The 22,488-nt window shown below is 39.7% G+C and overlaps 1 protein-coding gene across 2 annotated transcripts in view; it reads left to right on the plus strand.

Annotated features, from left to right (window-relative positions):
* The first annotated feature begins 4,604 nt into the window (after positions 1-4,604).
* The window catches only part of TAB3 (TGF-beta activated kinase 1 (MAP3K7) binding protein 3), a 34,979-nt gene continuing 17,095 nt past the window's right edge, over positions 4,605-22,488 (plus strand). For both annotated transcript variants that reach the window (XM_052663506.1, XM_052663507.1), the window contains exons 1-5: positions 4,605-4,714; positions 7,724-7,915; positions 13,715-15,176; positions 16,095-16,255; positions 21,604-21,697. In XM_052663506.1, the coding sequence (XP_052519466.1) occupies positions 7,814-7,915; positions 13,715-15,176; positions 16,095-16,255; positions 21,604-21,697 (1,819 nt within the window). In that variant the 5' untranslated portion in view covers positions 4,605-4,714; positions 7,724-7,813. The remainder of the gene's footprint in view (positions 4,715-7,723; positions 7,916-13,714; positions 15,177-16,094; positions 16,256-21,603; positions 21,698-22,488) is intronic.

The raw sequence follows: 22,488 nt of genomic DNA on the forward strand, positions 1-22,488 counted from the left end.
TCCAGTACTCCCTTGGTGTGGTGCACCACCCCCTAGCTCTGTCAGGCTATCTCCACACAGCCAAGTGCAGTCCTCTGCCCGGTTCTGACCTCCAAAGCCCAAGCCTCAGCACCCAGACTGTGACTGCCCCAGGGGACACGTGTCTCAGGCTGAAAAGTGCTGGGTGTCCAGACCAACCATCTTGACAGGTCTCAGTCTGCTTTACCCTCCACAGACTGGTTTTTGCACTGTACTCTGAGGCTCTGAAGCTCCCTCTCTGTCCCAGATGATCTTCTTACCTCTGAGAGAACTTCCCAGTGTGTAGGAACTTTTTCTTTTTCACAGCTCCCTCCTACAGGCTCAAGAGCCCTCCGAATCTCTCTTTTTTTTCCCTTTTGTCCTGTCTAGTTACATGGAAATTTTCTTGCCCTGTCTGCATTGAGTAGATGTTCTGTGATAATAATTCCTCATGTAGGTGTATTTTTGATGTGTTTGTTGAAGAAGGTGAGATCCATGTCCTACTCCTCTGCCATTTTGATCCTGCTTTGTCTTTCATATTTTTCATGTTTCTAGATGTGGCCTTTTCTTTTTGTCAGAAAAGACCCTTTAACATTTCTTGTAAAGCTGGTTCAGTAGTATTGAAGTCTTTCTAGTTTTGAACTCTCTGTAGAAGTTTTGATTTCTCCATCAAACGTGGATGAGAGGCTTGCTGGTCAGAGTATTCTTGGTTGTTGGTTTTTCCCTTTCCTCACTTTAAAAAAGATCATGCCACTTGGTTTTGGCCTGCAGAGCTCCAAAAAATCCCAGCTGATAGCTTTATTGAAGTTTCCATATACGTAACTTCTTGCTTTTTCCTTGCTGCTTTTCCTTTTTCCTTGCTGCTTTTAATATGCTGTCCTTGTCTTTAATTTTTGTGAGTTTAATTACATTGTATCTGGGTGTGACCTCTTTAAGTTTATCAGTTGGAGAGTCTTTGCTTTCTAGACCTGGATGTCTATTTCCTTTCCTGGGGTAAGGAAGTTTTCAGCTATTATGTCTTCAGATATGTTCTGTGCCCCTTTGCCTCTGCCTTATCCTTCTAGGGGACTTCCCTAGTGGCTCAGACGGTAAAGCGTCTGCCTGCAATGTGGGAGACCCAGGTTCAATTCCTGGGTCGGGAAGATCCCCTGGAGAAGCAAATGGCAATCCACTCCAGCACTCTTGCCTGGAAAATCCCATGGACGGAAGGAGCCTGGTGGGTCGCAAAGAGTTGGACATGACTGAGTGACTTCACTTTGACTTTCTTTATACTTCTGGGACGTTTATAAGTTGAATGTTAGTATACTTGACAGTATCTTAGAGGTCCTTTTCAACTGTTGTCATGTCTTCTTTTTTTTTTTTTTTACATTTGGTCAGCTCAGTGATTTCTGTTATCTGCTCTTCAGCTTGCTGATTCATTCCTCTGTGTCATTTAGTTTACTGTTGATTCCTTCTAGGGTAATTTTCATTTCACTTACTATAGTCTTCATTTCTGTTCGGTTCTTCATTATGTATTCTAACTGTTAAACTTCACACTGTGTTCATTCTTCTCTCAATTCTTTGATCAACTGTAGTTTATTGCCTTGAATTCTTTATTAGGTTTATTTCCACTTCATTTAGTTCTTCTTTCTAGGTTTTATCTTGTTCCTTTGATTGGAGCATGTTACTCTGTTGACTCAGTGTTTCTAATTTGCCATTTTTATTTCTGGGTATCTGGTAGATCGGTTATATTTTCTAGCTTTGGAAAAGTGGCCTTTTATAGGAGACATTCTACATGTTTTAGCAGCACTCTCTCCTCTGGTCATCAACTATATTCTCTGGGGAGAGCCCCCTATGTGGGTTCTATGGGTCCTTCTCTTTTGGCAGGCTGACTATGTCGTTTTATAGGTGTGTCTGGGCCCTGGTCTAGTTGGGCACCAGGCCCTGCTTTGTGCAGACATTGGCTGGGTGGGCTGGGTCAGGAGGCAACTGGCTGTGGAATGCCAGGTGTCCTCGGGCTAGTGCTGGCTCACTGGTGTAGACAGACCCATGTTCAAGGGTGGGTAGTTATGGGGCTGGGGTTCCCTGCTCTTGTGTTGGCCTGCTAGTTATTAGAGTCGGTTCTGCACTTGACTGGCTGTGGGTTCCGTGGTGTTCAAAGCTGATGCTGGCCCACTGATGAGTGGGGTGGACCCCAGGGTGGCTGTCTGATGGACTCAAGGTGTCTCAGAGCTGGTATGGGCCTGGTGGTGGGTGGGGATGGGACTTGGTGGGTCTTGTGGGTACTGCTGCTCTGCTGGTAGGTGGGGCTGGTCCCACCTAGTTGCTTGGCCTGAGACGTGTACTGGTGCCTATAGACTGGTGGAAGGGACAGAGTAGGATCCTGAGGCTTATAAGCTAGATAGAGGATTCCAAAATGGCACATCCAGCCCCAAGTGTGTATATAATAGAAGAAACTTCCCAAAATGGTGACCGCCAGTTTCCTCTGGGAGAGTCTCTAAGGTCGGTGGGTGTGACTGACCCAGGCTCCTTCCCAGTTTCTTTTTCTGTCATGGTTTATGGGAGCTTGTGAGATTTTATGTGTGACTTTAGAGAGTGGAGTCTCTCTTTTCCACTGCCCTTGGTTCTTCTGAAGGTGAGAACCGTCAAAGCCAAATACTCTGTGGGCTTGTCTTCCTGCTGCAGCACGCCAGAGCTGGGGAGCCTCATATGGGGCTCATATCCCTTGCTACTTGGGGAGAACCTCTGCAGTTGTAATGATCCTCCTGTTTGTGGATTGCCCACCCAGGGTTTTGGGTCTTGAGTGTACTGCGTCTATCTCTTCTACTCATCTGTGTGATTCCTTCTTTATATCTTTAGTTGTAGATCTTTTCTGGTAGATTGCTGACTCTCTCATCAATAGTTGCTCTGTAAATAGTTGTGATTTCAGTGTGCCCATGAGAAGAGGTGAGCTTAGGGTCTTCCTCCTCTGCCATATTGTTTTACGTCCTTTCCCTGTGTGCTTCATAACTTGCTCCCTCTCTGTACATGTGTGTGCATGCATGATGTGTATATGCAGATATAGACATATGTTGGATTTTTTTTCACAGCATTTGAAAGTAAGATGTTTATGTCATGTGCTTTACTCCTAATTGCCTAGTTCCTAAAAATAGGGATACTTTTGTATATAACCACAGCACAATTATCAAGTCAGTAAATTTATTCAGTTCAGTCGCTCAGTTGTGTCCGACTCTTTGCGAGCCCATGGACTGCAGCACGCCAGGCGTCCCTGTCTATCACCAACTCCCAGAGTTTACTCGAACTCATGTTTGTTGAGTCGGTGATGCCATCCAACCATCTCATCCTCTGTCGTCCCCTTCTCCTCTCGCCTTCAATCTTTCCCAGCATCAGTGTCTTTTCCAATGAGTCAGCTCTTCACATCAGGTGGCCAAAGTATTGGAGTTTCAGCTTCAACATTCTTCCAGTGAACATTCAGGATGGATTTCCTTTAGGATGGACTGGTTGGATCTCCTTACAGTCCAAGGGACTCTCAAGAGTCTTCTCCAACACCACAGTTCAAAAGCATCAATTCTTCGGCACTCAGCTTTCTTATAGTCCAACTCTCACATCCATACATGACTGCTGGAAAAACCATAGCCTTCACTAGATGGACCTTTGTTGGCAAAGTAATGTCTCTGCTTTTTAATATGCTGTCTAGGTTGGTCATAACTTTTCTTCCAAGGAGTAAGTATCCTTTTGTTTCATGGCTGCAGTCACCATCTGCAGTGATTCTGGAGCCCCAAAAAATAAAGTCTGACACTGTTTCCACTGTTTCTCCATCTATTTCCCATGAAGTGATGGGACTGGATGCCATGATCTTCGTTTTCTGAATGTTGAGCTTTAAGCCAAGTTTTTCACTCTCCTCTTTCACTTTCATCAAGAGGCACTTTAGTTCTTCACTTTCTGCCATAAGGGTGGTGTCATCTGCATATCAGAGGTTATTAATATTTCTCCCGGCAGTCTTGATTCCAGCTTGTGCTTCATCCAGCCCAACGTTTCTCATGATGTACTCTGCATATAAGTTAAATAAGCAGGGTGATAATATACAGCCTTGACATTGGTAGAATACTTTTCCTGATGTATTGTCCACGTTTCAGTTTTATCCATTGATCCATTCATTTCTTTTATAACATTTTCTCCATTTACTATAGGATACAGTCTGGGATCCGATAGTGCATTTAGTTGTCATGGTTCTAGTATTTTCTTTAATCTTTGATTTTTTTCTAGCCTTTGTCTCTTAGGACATTGGCACTTTTTTAACATGACATTCTCACCTTTTCACTCCCTGGGTTTTATTTTTAATAGCATGTTTCTCATTTTGGATTTGTCTATTTTTCATGAATAGTTTTAGATGATGTATTCCTAGCTGGAATATTAGAAAGTGATATATTCTTCTCGGGGTATCATATCTGGTGGTGTATGCTGTCCATCTGTCCCTCATTGGTGATGTTAATTTTGATTACCTGAGATGTTGTTCAGTTTCTCCATTGTATAGGTAAATGTCCCCCTTGCAGCTAGCTAATAAGCAGTTCTCTGGGGAGACACTTTAAGACCATTAATATAGCCTAACTTAATCCAAATTTCCCCTTAGGTGCAGCATCCATTGGTGATTTCTTGAAGTAGTCTGTACTGTGATGGCTGCAAAATGATTTCTCCAGCTCCAGCGCTTCCTGCACATATTTACCAGTTGGATTCCACTGTAAGCAAAAGCCCTCCTTTCTCCTTTTATTTGTGCATGTGTGTATTTAACTGTTTACTATTGGGCTATGTAACTCTTATGTATTAGGACTCATGGGTTCTTCTTTCTTACAGGTCTATAATTCATTATTTTCCATTATTGGTGCTCAAATTGTCACAGAGTTGGCCAGTGGGAACCTTTTTAAGCTGACTCTCAGGTCCTTATAACCAGCTCCAGTCATCATTTGAGTACTTCCCCCCTCTCTGGAATTTCACATTCTAGGTGGAGCTACACTTCCATATGCAAGAACTTCATATACTTGTGGTTTCAGTATACTGTGTTTGGCTCTCCTGTGAGAATTAGCACAGCCTGCTGTGGGAGTGTAGTGGAGGATCCTATAGCCCAGTGTAGGAGGAGGAGAGTTATAGCAGCAGGACTAAGTTGGGGGAGGGTGGTTGTCAATGGAAGCCTCTTTGGAGGAGGAAGAGCCACCAATACTGACTTTTGCAGCATCAGTATGGCTTGGAAAAGCATTGAAGAGGGAGGAAGATAGAATAGCAACTCAGGCAGATGGAATATCATGGGCTAATGCCCTGAGAGGAGGCAGTGTGGGACAGCCAAGCACAGGATCACACATAGCTTTTCTGTTTGGTTGAGAGTAGAAAACAGATATTCTGGCTATGATGTGGGGGATGGCAAGACCTGAGACAGGAAGAGCAGCAGGAAGTTGCTGGTGTAATGTTGATGAGAACAGTTTTCAGACATGCCCTAAATAATAGTAACTAATGCTTCCTGACTTATTACTGTTTGGTATTTAAATTTTGCTACAACCCTCCAACTATTTCCAATTTAAATATGAATAAAGCTGGAGTCTCTTTCGTAGATACTACTAAATGGCAGAACCAGAGTATATACCATCACCCATTTGATTTACTATTTCTGTTTAGTTGGTTGTGCAAGAATGGGAAGTCAAGGAGCACACTCTGGTTTCTAGTTATGTTAACTGAATAGTAGTAGTATTTATAGAACACTGTTTGGCAAGGATTGTGGTCAGGAGTTCTTTTTTTTACATACTGGCTAATATCTTGGCAAATATCCAGGTGGTGCTGTGTGTAAGCAGTAAACTCCGTGTCTGGAGTCCTAGAGGAAGCTCACATGGTACTTAAGATAGCAATTTGGTAACCATCACCTGTAAATGTTTTGAAACATTAGTAGTGGGTGCCATTACTGGGCACAAAGATGTAGAATGAGAAGAGGGCAAAATCCAGGCAAGCATTAATATGACAAGAAAGATGGGTGGAAAACAGGCTATTGTGATGTTATAGAGCCCAAGAAAAAAAAAGGTTTGATCAGTAGTGTCAGATGCTGCAAAGGTTAGGGGCTATAGAATCCAGAAGATACATCATCTGGATTTAGCAGTGGAAAGATGATGCAGAGACAATTTCAGTGAACAGTGGTTTGAGCCAGATTAGAGCAGACTTACTGCAGGGAGCAGAATTGCATAGGGAGGCCAGAAAGCCTAAATCTGTGCATGTATGTGTTATCTGTATCTGTATTCTTTTCCTATATTTGTATTTTTTTAGGTTCACTAGCCTCCATGTTGATGTTGGACATCATTAAAGTGGTCCTAATAGCTATTTTTACCTACGGTTAGGCAAAGTCTTAAACATAGGGTTTTGTTGCCACCTCATAGATACAAAGAGTGTAGATTACTCTTGACAGTCTTGGCTTAGAAGGAAGAAAATAGAGAGCTTGATGCTCTCAGTAAAAGTCAACAGATTGCATGCAAAATGAAGGTCACTGCTTATAATTAAGGTCAAATTAGAGTTTACATGGTATTTTTTTTCTCCTTTTTTCTTAAATTTATTTCTTTTTAGTCGAAGGATAATTCATGGTATTTATTTTTAATTATATACTTATTATAAATCAGCGAAAGTAATTCAATATTTTCCTTTAGCATTTTAAAGTTGTAAGATATTCTCTGTAGTTTCTATAGTGCCCCAGACAATGGTATTATTTAAAGTTCAGGGGGAACCTGTGTGCAAGAGACAGATTTCCATGCATCTTAGGAAGATGCTTCTTAATGCTAGAAATATTTAACCCTATCATGAGTGATCATAGCAGAAATACTGTGAGATTGTGTGGTATACACTGAACAGTTTTCCCCTTATAAAAATGGAAAACAGAGACTAAAAAAGGGATCCATTAGTGATATTTGATGGTGCCACTTGATTTATGATTTCATTATTAAGTTCATGAGTTGCCTTTATTACATGGGTGCCTAACTTGACTTGTACCAGTGAGATTGGGGGTCACTTGCCTCTACTCAAAGTGTGCCCTCAAATCCTGGCATCTTAGCACCTGTGCCAGTTGCACCATAACTAGGTGAGAGCACAGCTGGGCACGTCGGGCTACTGACGGGCCACCAGCATTGTCTTTGAAAACAAAGGATTCTACATGTCCATGTTTGTTTGTTCAGTAGTTTCATTTAGACATTGACTTTCCTTTACTCAAACTGCAAATTCAAACCTTTTGACTTCAAAGTACAGGAAGAATGTAAGGCAAACAGGACGTGTTTGATTTGTGGTGTTATTATCAATTCCTCTTGCCTGATTGTATTACTTCAGACACTCAAAATGATTAACCCCCTTTAGAGGAGTGACATGTCATAGGCCTTAGGAAACCATGAGTGATGATATGTAAGTAGGACTTGTCAAGACTTGGAAAAATATGGTCCCCAAACAGTAATACTCTATATTTTTTAATGTAGCTGCTGCTTTTTTCAGTTTTTAACTATTAAAATGGAACTGAAGTTTGGGGACTTTTTTGTTGTTATTGTTTTGAAACCAGTTATTAGCTGTATATTACATCAGAAAAATCTTTGGCTAAGTAGAATTTGTCAATGTCTCAACTGTAGAATTTAGTATACTTAGAATATGTAGATCTCTCTATTTTATGGTATTGATGGTTTCTTTTGGAATAAAGTGAAATATGTGAATAAATCTAACCATACTTTAATTTTTTAAATAGAAAATGACTGCAGTATTGGAAGACCATTACTATTGGAAGGCCGGTTAGCATCCATTTCCTAAGAGAAACTTGACCTCCGTTTGCTCTGGCATGGCGCAAAGCAGTCCACAGCTTGATATGCAGGTTCTCCATGACCTCCGACAACGTTTCCCTGAGATTCCAGAGGGTGTGGTGTCTCAGTGCATGTTACAGGTAGATTACCCGCCAACGATAGTGATATTACATGACAGTTTTCCTTATTAGAGCTGGCTTTGTATTGTAGTGAGAACTCAGTTTTCTTATGTTGGGAGGCATCTAGAGGAGGATTTCTCAACCATGGCACGGTCGAGATTGTGGGCTAGATATAGTGTCTGTTGTAGGGATCTGCCTGGTGCATTGTAGGATGTTTAGGACCCGCTAAATGCCATTAGTATCCCTGCACTTGTGACAACCAAAAATGTTTATGTGGTAGACAAAATCTCCATGTTCCACAGGAGGCAAAATCTTTCCCATTGACAACCAGTGATGTAGAGAAAAGAACAAAGGCATGTAGCAAAAAGAAGAAAAGAGTTTTTATGCATTTCACTTCTTACATTTTGAGCTTTGTGTCATCAGTCCCAAAGTCATTAGAACTGAATTTTGAATTGTAAGATTATCGTTATAACTTCATAGACCATATACCTTTTTAAGCCTATTTTTTGAAGTTTTTAGAGCATTCTTGCCCCTCGCCGTTTTTTTTTCCTGTTTTTCTAGTTGATAAATGCTCACTAGTATCTAATTTTAAGTATAAGACTTCTTTCTTTAATTGTGTTAGTTTTGTCTTATTGTCTTCTATTGAAATGAATCTTTCATCTCTGATGGAACGTGTCTTTCCACTCAAGGGGCAGTAGAGAAACAGGTCTAATGCTCCACCTATTGAGTTTTGCATCATCCTTCACAGAATCTCAGTGTGTTTGGGGTTGTAGCATTTCCCTAGTTGGTTGAGCTTTGAGAGCAGCAGTTGTACCCTCCCCACTGAATTTCCTTACTCAACCAGTTCAAATTCCACCTTACTGTATATGATCTGCAAGCTCTCCATTACAGTGTGAGTTGCCCGGGATATAATATAAACCTAGATGTAGCTGAGGTTATTTGAGGCTAGAGACTCCCAGATCAATGGTGGTAACAGAGGTGCTGCCTTTGTTTGCAAGCCCTTCTAGTAGGTCTTGTTTTTGTGTTAGAGCTTGTCTTTATTTTCTCACACATAGAATTCCAGTGTGAATTTCCACTCTTTAGCCCCATTTTGGTTTCTGGAGTGAAATCCTTGTAGTGTAAGCCACTTCCTAGCCATCAGTTTCCTAACTTACCTAGGGCCCCACCTAGGTCTGACCTTGTTTTTTTTAATATAATTTAATTTAGCCCTTTATTATCTGTAGTCTACTCATGGCTTGTTTTCATCTTACTAAGTTGAAAGAATGGAACTTTAACTCAGCTCAGTAAAGATGTATTGATAACTTACATTGTCGTCAGTTTTTTAGTCTTTTCTTCATCTGGGATTACTGTTGTTTATCAGTATGGAGACTTATCACCTACACTCTCTCTGGAAAATTTCTGTCTGTGGGTAATATATATAAGACACAGTAGTTTACCTTTTTTTCCCGTTTAATTATAGTACAGTTGATTTACAATGTTGTGTTAGTTTCGGGTGTACAGAAAAATGATACAGCTTTTATATATATAAACACACACATATATAAAACCTTCCTCAGTGATCAGTGCAAAAAATAGAGGAAAACAATAGAATGGGAAAGACTGGAGATCGCATCAAGAAAATTAGTGATACCAGGGGAACATTTCATGCAAAGATGGGCACAGTTAAAGTCAGAAATGGTATGGACCTAAGAGAAGCAGAAGATATTAAGAAGAGATGACGAGAATACACCAAAGAACTGTAAAAAAAAGATCTTCACGACCCAGATGACTACGATGGTGTGATGACTCATCTAGAGCCAGACATTCAGGAATCCAAAGTCAAGTGGACCTTAGGAAGCATCACTATTAACAAAGCTAGTGGAGGCGATGGAATTCCAGTTGAGCTATTTCAAATCCTAAAAGATGATGCTGTGAAAGTGCTGCACTCAATATGCCAGCAAATTTGGAAAACTCAGCAGTGACCACAGGGCTAGAAAAGGTCAGCTTTCATTCCAATCCCAAAGAAAGGCAATGCCAAAAAATGTTCAAACAACCACACAGTTGCACTCATCTCACATGCCAGGAAAGTAATGCTTGAAATTCTCCAAGCCAAGCTTCAGCAGTACATGAACCATGAACTTCCAAATGTTCAAGCTAGATTTAGAAAAGGCAGAGGAACCAGAGATCAAATTGCCAATATCCATTGGATCATCAAAAAAGCACAAGAGTTCCCAAAAAAACATCTACTTCTGCTTTATTGACTATGCCAAAGCCTTTGACTGTGTGGATCACCACAAACTGGAAAATTCTTCAAGATAATGGGAATACCAGACCACCTGACCTGCCTCCTGAGAAATCTAGACGCAGGTCAAGAAGCAGCAGTTAGAACTGGACATGGAACAACAGACTGGTTCCAAATAGGAAAAGGAGTACGTCAAGGCTGTATATTGTCACCCTGCTTATTTAACTTATATGCAGAATACATGATGTGAAATGCCGGGCTGGATGAAGTAGAAGCTGGAATCAAGATTGCCAGGAGAAATATCAGTGACCTCAGATATGCAGATGACACCACCCTTATGGCAGAAAGCGAAGAGGAATTAAGAGCCTCTTGAGGAGAGAGAAAGTTGGCTTAAAGCTCAACATTCAGAATACTAAGATCATGGCACCCAGTCCCATCACTTCATGGGAAATAGATGGGGAAACAGTGACAGACTTTATTTTTCTGGACTCCAAAATCACTGCAGGTGGTGACTGCAGCCAGGAAATTAAAAGACGCTTGCCTCTTGGAAGAAAAGCTATGACCGTTGTAGACAGCATATTAAAAAGCAGAGACATTACTTTGCTGACAAAGCTCCATCTAGTCAAAGTTACAGTTTTTCCAGTAGTCATGTATGGATGTGAGAGTTGGACTATAAAGAAAGCTGAGTGCAGAAGAATTGATGCTTTTGAACTGTGGTGTTGGATAAGACTCTTGAGAGTCCCTTGGACTGCAAGGAGATCCAGCCAGTCCATCCTAAAGGAAATCCATCCTGAATATTCATTGGAAGGACTGATGCTGAAGCTGAAGCTCCAATACTTTGGCCACCTGATGCGAAGAGCTGACTCATTGGAAAAGACCCTGATGCTGGGAAAGATTGAAGGCGGGAGGAGAAGGGGATGACAGAGGATGAGATGGTTGGATGGCATCACTGACTCAATGGACATGAGTTTGAGCAAGCTTCAGGAGTTGGTGATGGACAGGGATGCCTGGCGTACTGCAGTCCATGGGGTTGTAAAGAGTCGGACACAACTGAGTGGCTGAATTTATATATATATATATATATATATATATCTCCCTTGTTTTTCAGATTCTTTTCCATTATAAGTTATTAAAGATGTTGAATATAAGATAGTTCCCTGTGCTATACAGTAGGTCCTTGTTTATCTGTTTTATCCCAAACTCTAAACATATTCCTTCTTCCCTCCCTCCCTCTTTCTCCAGTAGTTTGAATTTAATATACAAACTTTAAAGGATCCCTCTAGGCTGTCATCCCCCAACGGAGGATCAGTTTTGTGGGATATGATGCCTTATTGCCTCAGTCCTTTCAGGAGTGTTCATATATGTTTTCTTTAAAGTTCTGACCTCTTTGTCTGGCTAAACAGATTATCATTTTTTTTTTAATTTTTATTTTTACTTTATTTTACTTTACTGTATTGGTTTTTGATAAATTTTTTATTCTTTTTTTCTTTTTAAAACATTTAGCAGGTCTGATACAATGTTTGAATCTGTTGTGGTGTTATTATTAAAATATTTCCATAAAGAAAACACTTAACCATCTTTTATTTATGGTTTAAAATTTTTCTTCCTAAGAAAATATACTCAGCCTGTCACTTATAGACATGTGTATGAATAGGCTGACTACTTCCAACTTTGTATCATTAGAATTTTGTTCTTTTTTTTGTGGAAACTAATTCAGTGTAGAAAACATGAAATTTTAGGGTAATTGATAAAAAAATATCAAATAGTAAAGTGGCTGTAACTGCTTTAGATTTCAAATAAAATTCTAGGTTTTGTTCTCCTTTTAATCCATAGATTTGTACAAACCTTCAAGGAGCTATTTTATTTTCTCCCTTTTTTTCTTCCCTTCATGTATCTGTCAGTGGCATTGTCTAGTCAGCAACCAGTTTGAATCTTTTGGCTCCAAATTCACTGAATATCTAACAATATCTATCTTCTATCTTAATATCTGTGTCCTCTCCGCCCTTGATCAGCATGATTTAAAGCAGGATAAGAAAAAGCCCAAACGTAAATCTTTTCTTTTTCAATGTCAACAATTTGTTTTTTCCTTGGCTTGGGTAATATAAAAAGTATTTGAATTTTAGTATCAAAAGGTTTATAGAAGGCAAAGGAGAAAAGTTATTGTGGCGTTTTGATAAAGCCAATTTGTTGTATTTCATCTCACACAGGTTTGCTTGACTGAATTTTCTTTCACTCCCTAAAGTTTCAGTATAGCAATGTACTTTTGGCATCATACAGTAGCCCCTGAAATTACTGTATGACAATGGAAAGAGCGCTGGGTGTCCGGAATTGAAGAATCTAGAACTGGCTCTCCAGCTAACTAGTTAAGTACCTCTTGTCAAGTCTTGGAACTTCCCAGGCATGTCTTTTTTCATCTGGGAATGAGTTGAGTTGGAGTCAGTAAACCCTAAGAGTTCTCCCTCTAAAATTAAAGCATTTTATGTCATGCTTTTTATTTAGCTGTATTCAGTTCTCAGCAGAAGTGAAATGTTTGCTTTTATTGCTCTTGATAAAATGTACTTCTCCCTAAAGTACAGTAATATGTGTATATGTGCATATTTGTATATATATTTATGAAATACAGAGATGGTCATGATAATTGAGAAACTTTAACAGATTACTTCAAAGGCCATGAATAAATGTGTTTTAGGCTAATACAATAGTTCTGAATTCTGTTGTTTAATGGAATACTGCTTTATTGCTGTTGATTGAACATCTAAAATGGCAGTTTGTTATTTACCATCTTTGTGTGTGTATGTAATTCTAAAAATTGAAACTTTGAAAGTTTACCAAGCTACTTTTGAGTAAGTAAAAACTTTAGAGACTGTGGGAATGTGAATGAATTTCATTAAGGCAGTCAAGACTGGGTGGGTTTTGTGTTAAATTACTGTAAGTTTGGCAGACTCTTAGAAACATAATTGAAAGAGTGAATTTTTTTTTTTTTACTGATTTCTTCTGTTAACTTAATCTTTCATAATAAAACAGTTGAAGTGATACAGGGATAACTGTGGTGAAATAAAAAGTATAGGCTGCTTGAGAATTGTTACTGTTTTGAATCTTTAGGAGTTTTATTGTTATTTTTTTCACTTTGGGGTTTGTTTGCCTTTTGAAAACTAACGTGTGGTTATTTTCCTGTGTATCAGTGTAAATATTAATAATGGATATGACTTATACTTGTAGATTACAGCAAGTGTGGTGAATCCAAGATTAGCCCAACATTGTAATTTGTTGAGATGCAACAAGTGTAAGATGAGTCCTGGATTTGGAGTCAGAAAAGTTGGGGTTGAGTCACAAGGTTCATTAGTAGGTACTGTACATTTCTGTAGCAGTAGCAGTAGCGGTAGTACTCGTTATGTGAGCTAAATGTCTGTAAAATAATATGAGTGGTTTGGGATCTGCCTTTCAGGATCAATGACCGTGAAGCTTTTTGTGTGTAAAAATACTATTGTCTACTTATTTTCTGACAATTGTGTTTTCATAAATCTGTGGCAAAGCTTCAGTTCCACTATTAGGATCTGTTAATGTTCCCAATGTTCTGTGTACCATTTTTTTCCCCCTAGAATAACAACAACCTGGAAGCCTGTTGCCGAGCCCTTTCCCAGGAGAGTAGCAAATACTTATATATGGAATACCATAGTCCAGATGACAACAGGATGAATAGAAACCGCCTTTTGCATATTAACCTGGGTATTCATTCTCCTAGTAGCTACCACCCAGGAGATGGCGTGCAGCTTAATGGCGGTCGAACGCTGGTACATAGCTCAAGTGATGGACATATTGATCCACAGCATGCAGCAGGTAAACAGCTGATATGTTTAGTTCAGGAACCACACTCAGCTCCAGCTGTTGTCGCTGCTACTCCCAACTACAATCCTTTTTTTATGAATGAACAGAACAGAAGTGCAGCTACTCCTCCTTCACAGCCACCTCAACAGCCATCTTCCATGCAAACAGGATTGACTCCATCTGCTATGCAAGGGCCTTCACCACCGCCGCCGCCACCTCCTTCCTACATGCACATACCTCGGTATAGTACCAATCCAATTACTGTTACAGTATCCCAAAACCTCCCTTCTGGACAGACTGTACCAAGAGCTTTACAAATTCTTCCACAAATTCCGAGCAATCTGTATGGGTCTCCTGGTTCTATTTATATTAGACAGACATCTCAGAGTTCATCAGGAAGACAGACTCCTCAGAATACGCCGTGGCAGTCCTCACCACAGGGCCCAGTGCCTCATTATAGCCAGCGTCCTTTACCTGTGTATCCACATCAACAAAACTATCCACCTTCTCAGTATTCTCCCAAACAACAGCAGATCCCTCAACCTGCTTACCATTCACCACCTCCTTCTCAATGTCCTTCACCCTTCAGCTCTCCTCAGCATCAAGTACAACCGTCTCCGTTGGGCCACCCCAGTTCTCATGTCTTTATGCCACCTAGTCCTTCAACGACGCCACCCCATCCATATCAACAAGGACCTCCTGGCTATCAGAAACAGGGAAGCCATTCGGTAGCCTATCTCCCATATACAACATCTAGCTTACCCAAAGGATCCATGAAGAAGATAGAAATTACAGTCGAACCCTCTCAGAGATCTGGAACAGCCATGAATAGGAGTCCTTCCCCTATCAGTAACCAGCCATCTCCACGGAATCAGCACTCATTGTACACAGCCACCACGCCACCGTCAAGTTCTCCTTCCAGAGGGATCTCCAGTCAACCGAAACCTCCGTTTACTGTCAATCCTGTGTATATTACATATACACAGCCCACTGGACCTTCTTGTGCTCCATCACCATCTCCTCGGATGATACCAAACCCAACGACCGTTTTTAAAATCACTGTAGGCCGAGCCACGACTGAAAATCTGTTAAATTTAGTGGACCAAGAAGAACGTTCTGCAGCCCCAGAACCTATTCAGCCCATTTCAGTGATACCAGGCTCTGGGGGAGAAAAGGGAAGCCATAAGTATCAGAGAAGTTCCAGTTCTGGATCTGATGACTATGCCTATACACAAGGTAATTTCCGTCCTTTTATATGACATGTCTTTGTGGGGTGATGGCAATCTCCTACTCAAAAGTAAATAATTTATATTAGGTGTTTAATTAATGTACTATGTATTAAATATTTGGCAGTAACATTACTATTAAGAATGGGGTTAGTGCTTCAAAATCATCTACAGATTTTACTTTAAAATAGAAAAATGCAGTCATGATAAGAGTGCCTTCAAAGACTGTATGTTAAGAAGTGCATTCATCGGGAGAAAATTGTAGGCCAGTGAAATCAACATGGTCCAAAACGCCAACTACAGAGTAGGAAAAAGCAACTCATAGAGGGTGGCCTAATAAAGCTTATCACAGGGAAAAATTAGAATATTTTTTAAGCGGATGGACTGAAGGGGGTGAGGAAGTTTTAAGTATTGTGTATTTATGGGAAGTAGGGTTGGTAATGAAGAACATTGTTTGAGTAGTTCACAGTGGACCTAACTCAGTATAAAGAGAAGAGAGTATCTTTTTTGTTGTTGTTGTTGTTAAATATTTATTTTTACTTTATTTTACTTTACAATACTGTATTGGTTTTGCCATACATTGAGAAGAAAGTATCTTAAAAGTTTGTTAAAAGATAGGGGAGAATTGACTATTCTTTCAGTATATGTGAAATGACACCCAGGGATCGTTGAAGAGAATCTTAGGGAAACTAAGGACAATAGAAGAGTAGGAATGTATAGATGATATTATGTTGGCAGAAGGAACCGGATCCAAATTAAAGCACACAGGAAGGCCAAATCACATGAGCCAAACTTTAGAATAAATGTCAACTGAAGTTGAATGACCGGGGTCTTTCTGGGTATTTCATACATTAGCCATGCATGTACATATGTCCCTGTCACTTGTTCAGTGTTATTTTCTGCAATGACTTTGTCTGTAATGCTATAGCTTTGCTGTTACATCAGCGAGCAAGGATGGAGAGGTTAGCAAAGCAATTGAAACTTGAGAAAGAGGAGCTAGAGCGCTTGAAGTCAGAAGTTAATGGTATGGAGCATGACCTGATGCAGAGGCGGCTCAGAAGGGTCAGCTGCACCACGGCGATCCCAACGGTAAGTAGGATCTGCTAGGATGTATTGGGTGGGGACAGGGGGGCCATGTTGCCTGTCTGGGCTTTTTCTTCTGAAGTTAAGTTCTCTTCCCGGTGGAGTTTTGTTCTGTCAGCAGCACATGAAGGATGTTTGCCTTTTGTTCTCAGCCAAATAAATGGATAGTTTCTTTTGTTCTCTTGGGGGAATTCTGTAGTTTCATGAGTATTTTCAAAGATAATTAATGTATGGCAGCTCAGTCACTGTAGATTGCTTTCTGTTAGAATAGAAATGAGAAGTAAAACTTGACCAAATGCTTTATAAGTGTTCACAGGTATTCAACTATGCTTTTGTGTATTATGTACATATCTATTTAAGACAGTTATTTTTCTCTGTACATTCATGCACATGAGTTGGAGCAAGATCAGTATGCATCTTGGGAAAGTGTTGACTCTAGATCATTATCAAGCAGAGTTAATTTTGAAGTGTAGATAATTGTAGAAAGTAAGATAACAGTATGAACAGGAGTTGTAACAGGGGTTATAGGAGTACTGTCATGCATAGATTTGGGCCACATACTGTTAACAAATTGGTAGCTATGTAAGTTCAACAGTTCTTAAAAACCTCGGATCCCAAATATCATTTGACTCTTCAACATTGATTTAGCAAGCAGTTTTTACAGCTTATAAGTGTGGTCCAAAGCGAGGAGTTTAGTGTATACCTGCTAGAGGGAAGAATTGAGCCATCCCTCAAGAAATAACTTATATGGTAAGTGATCTGTGAGGTCATGTGAGAAGTCACTTCAACTAGTCGATCTGCATCCTCCATGTACTTTGCTCTCTCACTAGTCGTCCTCTGAAGCTCTCTGTGTAGAACTTTTATGTGTTCTTAAAGAATCAACTTGCTCTGTTCTTTTACCTGAAGGCATTCTTAACCTCTTTTGACCAAGGTTGAGTTCAGAGACAAAGAAGGGAAAGAGAAGCTAAGGGTTTGGGAGCTGCTAGCTGGTAGATTGGTTAGGACGTGGCCTCCAAAGGCAAGGGATATGGGTTTGACTCCTGGTTAGGGAAGTAAGATACTAGCTCTAATGGGAGACGACAGGAGACTTGGGGACTGCCAAGGTGATGCCATATCCTTCTCTAGCATCACTGGAGACTTAGGGATTGCAAACCTCATGCAGTATCCTTCTTTAGCATCATCTCAGGAGATTTGGGGACTGCCAACCTAATGCCATATTCTTTTCTAGCATCACAGGATACTTAGGGATTACAAACCTCGTGAAGTATCCCTTCTCTAGCATCATCTCAGGAGAGAGGAGATGCCTAAGGGATGGCAAACCTCATGCACTATCCTCTCCCATCGTCTCTGAGACTTAGGGACTGCCAACCTGATGTCATATCCTTCTCTAGCATTGTCTCAGGAGACAGGAGACTTAGGCATTACAAACGTTATACAGTATCCTTCTCTAGCATCATTTCAGGAGACAGGAGACTGAGACGACTTAAGGATGGCAAAACTCATGCAGTATCCTTCTCCTGCATCATCTCAGAAGACTTAGGGATGGCAAGTCTGATACAGTATCCTTCTCTAGCATCATCACAGGAGACTTGGGGACTGTGAACCTGTTGCAGTATCCTTCTCTAGCATCCCAGGAGACAGGAGATTTAAGGATTACACACCTGATCCAGTATCCTTCTCTTGCATCCATCTCTGGAGACAGGAGACTTAGGGATTGCAAACCCCATTCATTATCCTTCTGTAGAAACCCTCTATGGAGACAGGAAGCTTATTGTGTACAAACCTCATTCATTGTCCTGCTATAGAAATGCTCAATGGATACAGAAGAGAGGAGACTTATTGATTACAAATCTGGTTCATTTTCCTTCCTTAGAATCCCTCTATGGAGATAGGATACAGGAGACACTTTTATTGATTACAAACCTGATTCATTATGCGTCTATAGAATACCTCTGTGGAGATAGGAGGCTTATTTATTAGAAACCTGATTCATTATCCTTCTATAGAATCCCTCTTTGTAGACAGGTAACAGGAGCCATATTGATTACAAACCTGATTTAGTATCCTTCTCTAGAATCGGTGTATATAGACAGGATACACGAGACAGGAGGCACAGGCAACAGTAGACAGGCGATTCAGGAGACAGGAGTCATAGGAGACTGTCAACAACAGACAAAGGAGACAGGAGACGACACTTATTTATTACACACCTAATTCATTATCCTTGTATAGAATCCCTCTATGGAGACAGGAAAACAGGAAATGACACCCTTTTATTGATTATAAACTTGATACATTATCCTTCTATAGACTCCCTCAATGGAGACAGGGAAAGAAGATGACACAGTCTTATTGATTATAAACCTGATATATTATCCTTCTATAGACTCCCTCTATGGAGACAGGAGATACTTGGTTACAAACATGATTCATCATACTTCAATTCAAAATATGGAAAAACCTTCCCAGTACACATGTGACTTTGAATCCCTCTTCTCCTATTTCACTTATACCTCCTTGGATAAGCTACTTTCTTTATATTTGGTTTCTCTTCTACAATATCTATGACTACCCATCTCATAGAATTTTTTTACATTTCCAGAAGAACCTAAGATAATATACATTACACAGTTTATATAATGCCTAATAAATAGTCTTATGGCTACATAATTTTGGTTTATAAGACAGTGGGAAAATGTGCTTAAATCTGAAATATTTTGAAAATATTTTTCTTTTCACTTTAGGAACCTGTATAACATATAAATATCAAAGCATTTAGTCAGAATTCCCTTTTTGTTCCTAGAGGCTCATTGCTAATGCTTATATCACTTCTTTAACTAGTAGTGCATGAAAACCTGGTTAGAAACCCATGTGCCTCGTCAAACTGAAATGCATATTTGTGACCAACTATAGGTACAGTTGCAGAAACTTAGAGGATCAGCAAAATAATCTTTCCAAGGAGGACTGAAGTGAAAAATGCCTAATAGCCATCATTTCTCTCAGGCTGTTGTTTGCAAAGCCTTTTATTAAATGCTGTGAGAGATGTCATCGCTTAACCACATCTGTATGCAAAAAGATATACATAGATCCATGAACCTGTACATGGGGGAGGAAAAGCTAATGTAACACAGTGAATCAATAGTGCTGGCCAACTACATGGTAATGATATTAACTACTTTGAGAGTTCTAAGATAGAGCTCTGAAAGATGTGACAATTGCATGGAGAAGGGGGAAATTTAAGTTATACCTTGAAGGATAACAAGATTTTACTCATCAGCGCTTCCACTTACTCCATCCCACAAGTTTTTTCCTCTTCATTGGTCGTCTGATTAATTGGGTGGTGGCATCAACCAACCCACAGTCCCGGATGCATAATCAAGGCCAAACCATGAAAGAACATCACTGGTCTTTGACCTTCTTCTCTCTGACAAATATTCTCCAACTGATAGAACAGGTGAATTAAGGTATTTCTGCCACGTTTTGTACAAGCTATTTTTTTCCTTAGAAATGTCAGATGTTAAGTATTCTGGAATTTTACAAACAAGCAAGGTTAAATTACACCAAACCCATCTTAAAACCCCACCTTCATGAAAATACACTATAGTTTCCTACAAATATTAGTGATGGTCCAGAAACAGCTATTGTCCCCTCACTCCAAAGCTGTTAGGAGACATAGGAATCTGACAGAAAAAATCGTAGTTTAGTGAGTACCAAGGGTTCTGTTGTCTTTGAAAATGAGCGTGTTGACAAGAGCCTTTTGGTTGTTACCAGCAAATGTGCAGTGGCCTCTTGACTATAACGTTTATTATAGTTATTTCCATACCTGATTACACAGCTTCACTGTTCAAGACCACTCTGCCTGAAATAGCCCCCTCTGCCCACAAATATGTTAGAAGGATTTGCTCCTTTAGGTACTTGATTTTCTCCAAAATTCTACAAAGCAAAGACTAGATTTTTTCATATATTCCTGGGAAGACAGCATCACTTTTTGAAACCCTTGAACAAGTGCTTTACTACAATGCTCAGATGTGTTTTACCGTTTTAATAGTTAATAAAGACAAGGTATAAGCATGTATTTTACATGTTAACATAGGAATGAGAAGAGCAATCCATGATAACTATTTCTCGATGACATTTTTGTTCCCCTGTCATTCCAAGGGATTGTTGCAGTTATTATAGACTGCCTGTTACATCACTTTTTTAAAACTTTTGACACCACCTAATTTAATGGACATTCCCCAGATATTCTGAGATGTCCTAACAGGATAGTATCTTGCATCATTTGGAATTAACCCATTTCCCAGATTTTCCTTCACTTTTATATTTACCCTTTTAGTCAAAGACCATGTTCAGCAGAAGATGATTTTCTTCTGTCTTCCTGTGATAGCAGATATTTATCTTTTACTTCACGTAGTTACAGTCACCTTAGTAAGTTAGCTGTACTGTGCTGAAAGCTTCATTACCTCTAGAGTCTAAACACTTAATTTCATTTTTTACTGTACTTATATGTAAATAGTAAAGACATTCAGAACGTTGGGGGAAGTAGAGGCTTCCAAAAAGCTTTACCTAATGGAAAAATAGGGCTCTCTTCACATTTCAACGTCTCATGTTCATGTCAAGGCAGAAAGAAACAGACTTGGGGGGAGAATGGAATCTATTTGTTCCTGCAGTTTCCATGCAGTAGGTTACTAGCTTCCTTTTATGTAGGAAAAACAGAAGATGCAAAGATTTCTAGAGAAGTTTCTAAAGAAGACTTCTATATAAATCCTGGATCTGCCCATTACGAGTTTTTAAGAACCTTGGGAAAATTATATGACCTGTGTGTGCCTCAGCTTCGTCATATATACCCTGGGGGTGATATCAGTACTTACCTGGGAAGATTATTTTGAGGCAAGAGTGAGAGACTTCTGGTGAACATAGTGCCTGACAGTAACTATTCATTAAAAAAAGTACCACTGTAATTTTTACCAGCCTTGACAAGACTGAAATCATGGAAACTGCTTGTTTACAAGGTTGATGCTTAGTTTCCCTTACCATGCAAATGTAGAAAGAAAATATTCCCAATGCTGTGTGATTAATATATGGTAGTATTTGTATGAGAGAACATAGTGTAGTATGATAGCCCCGCCACATTATGTGAGGATTTTGTTTTTATGTGTCCATATTGATGTCACCATTTCACCTATTCCTTGGAAAACATAGTATAAAGACTTCTTAAACATGCCCTTTAAGGGATTAAGGCCATTTTCTTGGTAATAACCTATCAGAACAGTTAACATGAATACCAGTTCTTAAATGTTGGGCTTGATAATGACTTTCCCACAATTGCTATTTTGGGTCCTTTCTTACTATAGCCTGAGGAAATGACAAGATTGAGAAGCATGAACAGACAACTCCAGATAAATGTTGACTGTACACTGAAAGAAGTTGACCTCCTTCAATCTAGAGGTATAGACTTGATTATTTGGTAAACCATAAGTAATACTGTGGTGTGTTATGCTGCTTCAATAGCAATTATTTTGGTTTTACAGATAAAATGGGTTAAAACTACCTTTTACAAGATCACAGTCGTGGTATAGACATCCCTTACCCCTCAGTCAGATTAGATTTAGGTGATCAAAAATAATTTTACTTAACAACTTCATCATCAAGTTCTTACCATTTGGACTGTTTTATAAAAGGTGGCACTCTATATTTATCATCTTTTAGTCATAGACTATTTCATAAACTGTTGGGTTTTATTTCTAAAACACAGTAGATTTATGTGATAGTCATCTAGGAAGGTGAAAGAAAGTGAAGTCGCTCAGTCGTGTCCGACTCTTTGCGACCCGTGGACGGTAGCCCACCAAGCTCCTCTGTCCGTGGGATTCTCCAGGCAAGAATACTGGAGTGGGTTGCAAACAGGGATCCCAACTTAGAACATCAGATTACTCAGTTTAAAAGGAAAATCTGTATGCCATTTTGTTATCTGTTACATGAAAACATTCAACTATATCTTTAGAGACTTCATTTTTGTGGCTTTCTGATTGAAGTCTACTACAGTAAAAGCTCCCTGAGTTCACTTAATTTACTCAGCTCACCAGGTTAGAGATATGCTTCATTTTCCTCTGTAAACTATCCAGCCATGAGGCTGCATTCTGGCAAGTCCACATACTATTGCTCCCATCAGCTGAATTGTCTGCTTACCAACAGACAGTTGTGCCTGTTCTCAAACCTACTTAGATTACAAAAGGATGATA

Source organism: Budorcas taxicolor, chromosome X (genome assembly GCF_023091745.1).
Source record: "Budorcas taxicolor isolate Tak-1 chromosome X, Takin1.1, whole genome shotgun sequence".
Taxonomy (NCBI): Eukaryota; Metazoa; Chordata; class Mammalia; order Artiodactyla; family Bovidae; genus Budorcas; species Budorcas taxicolor.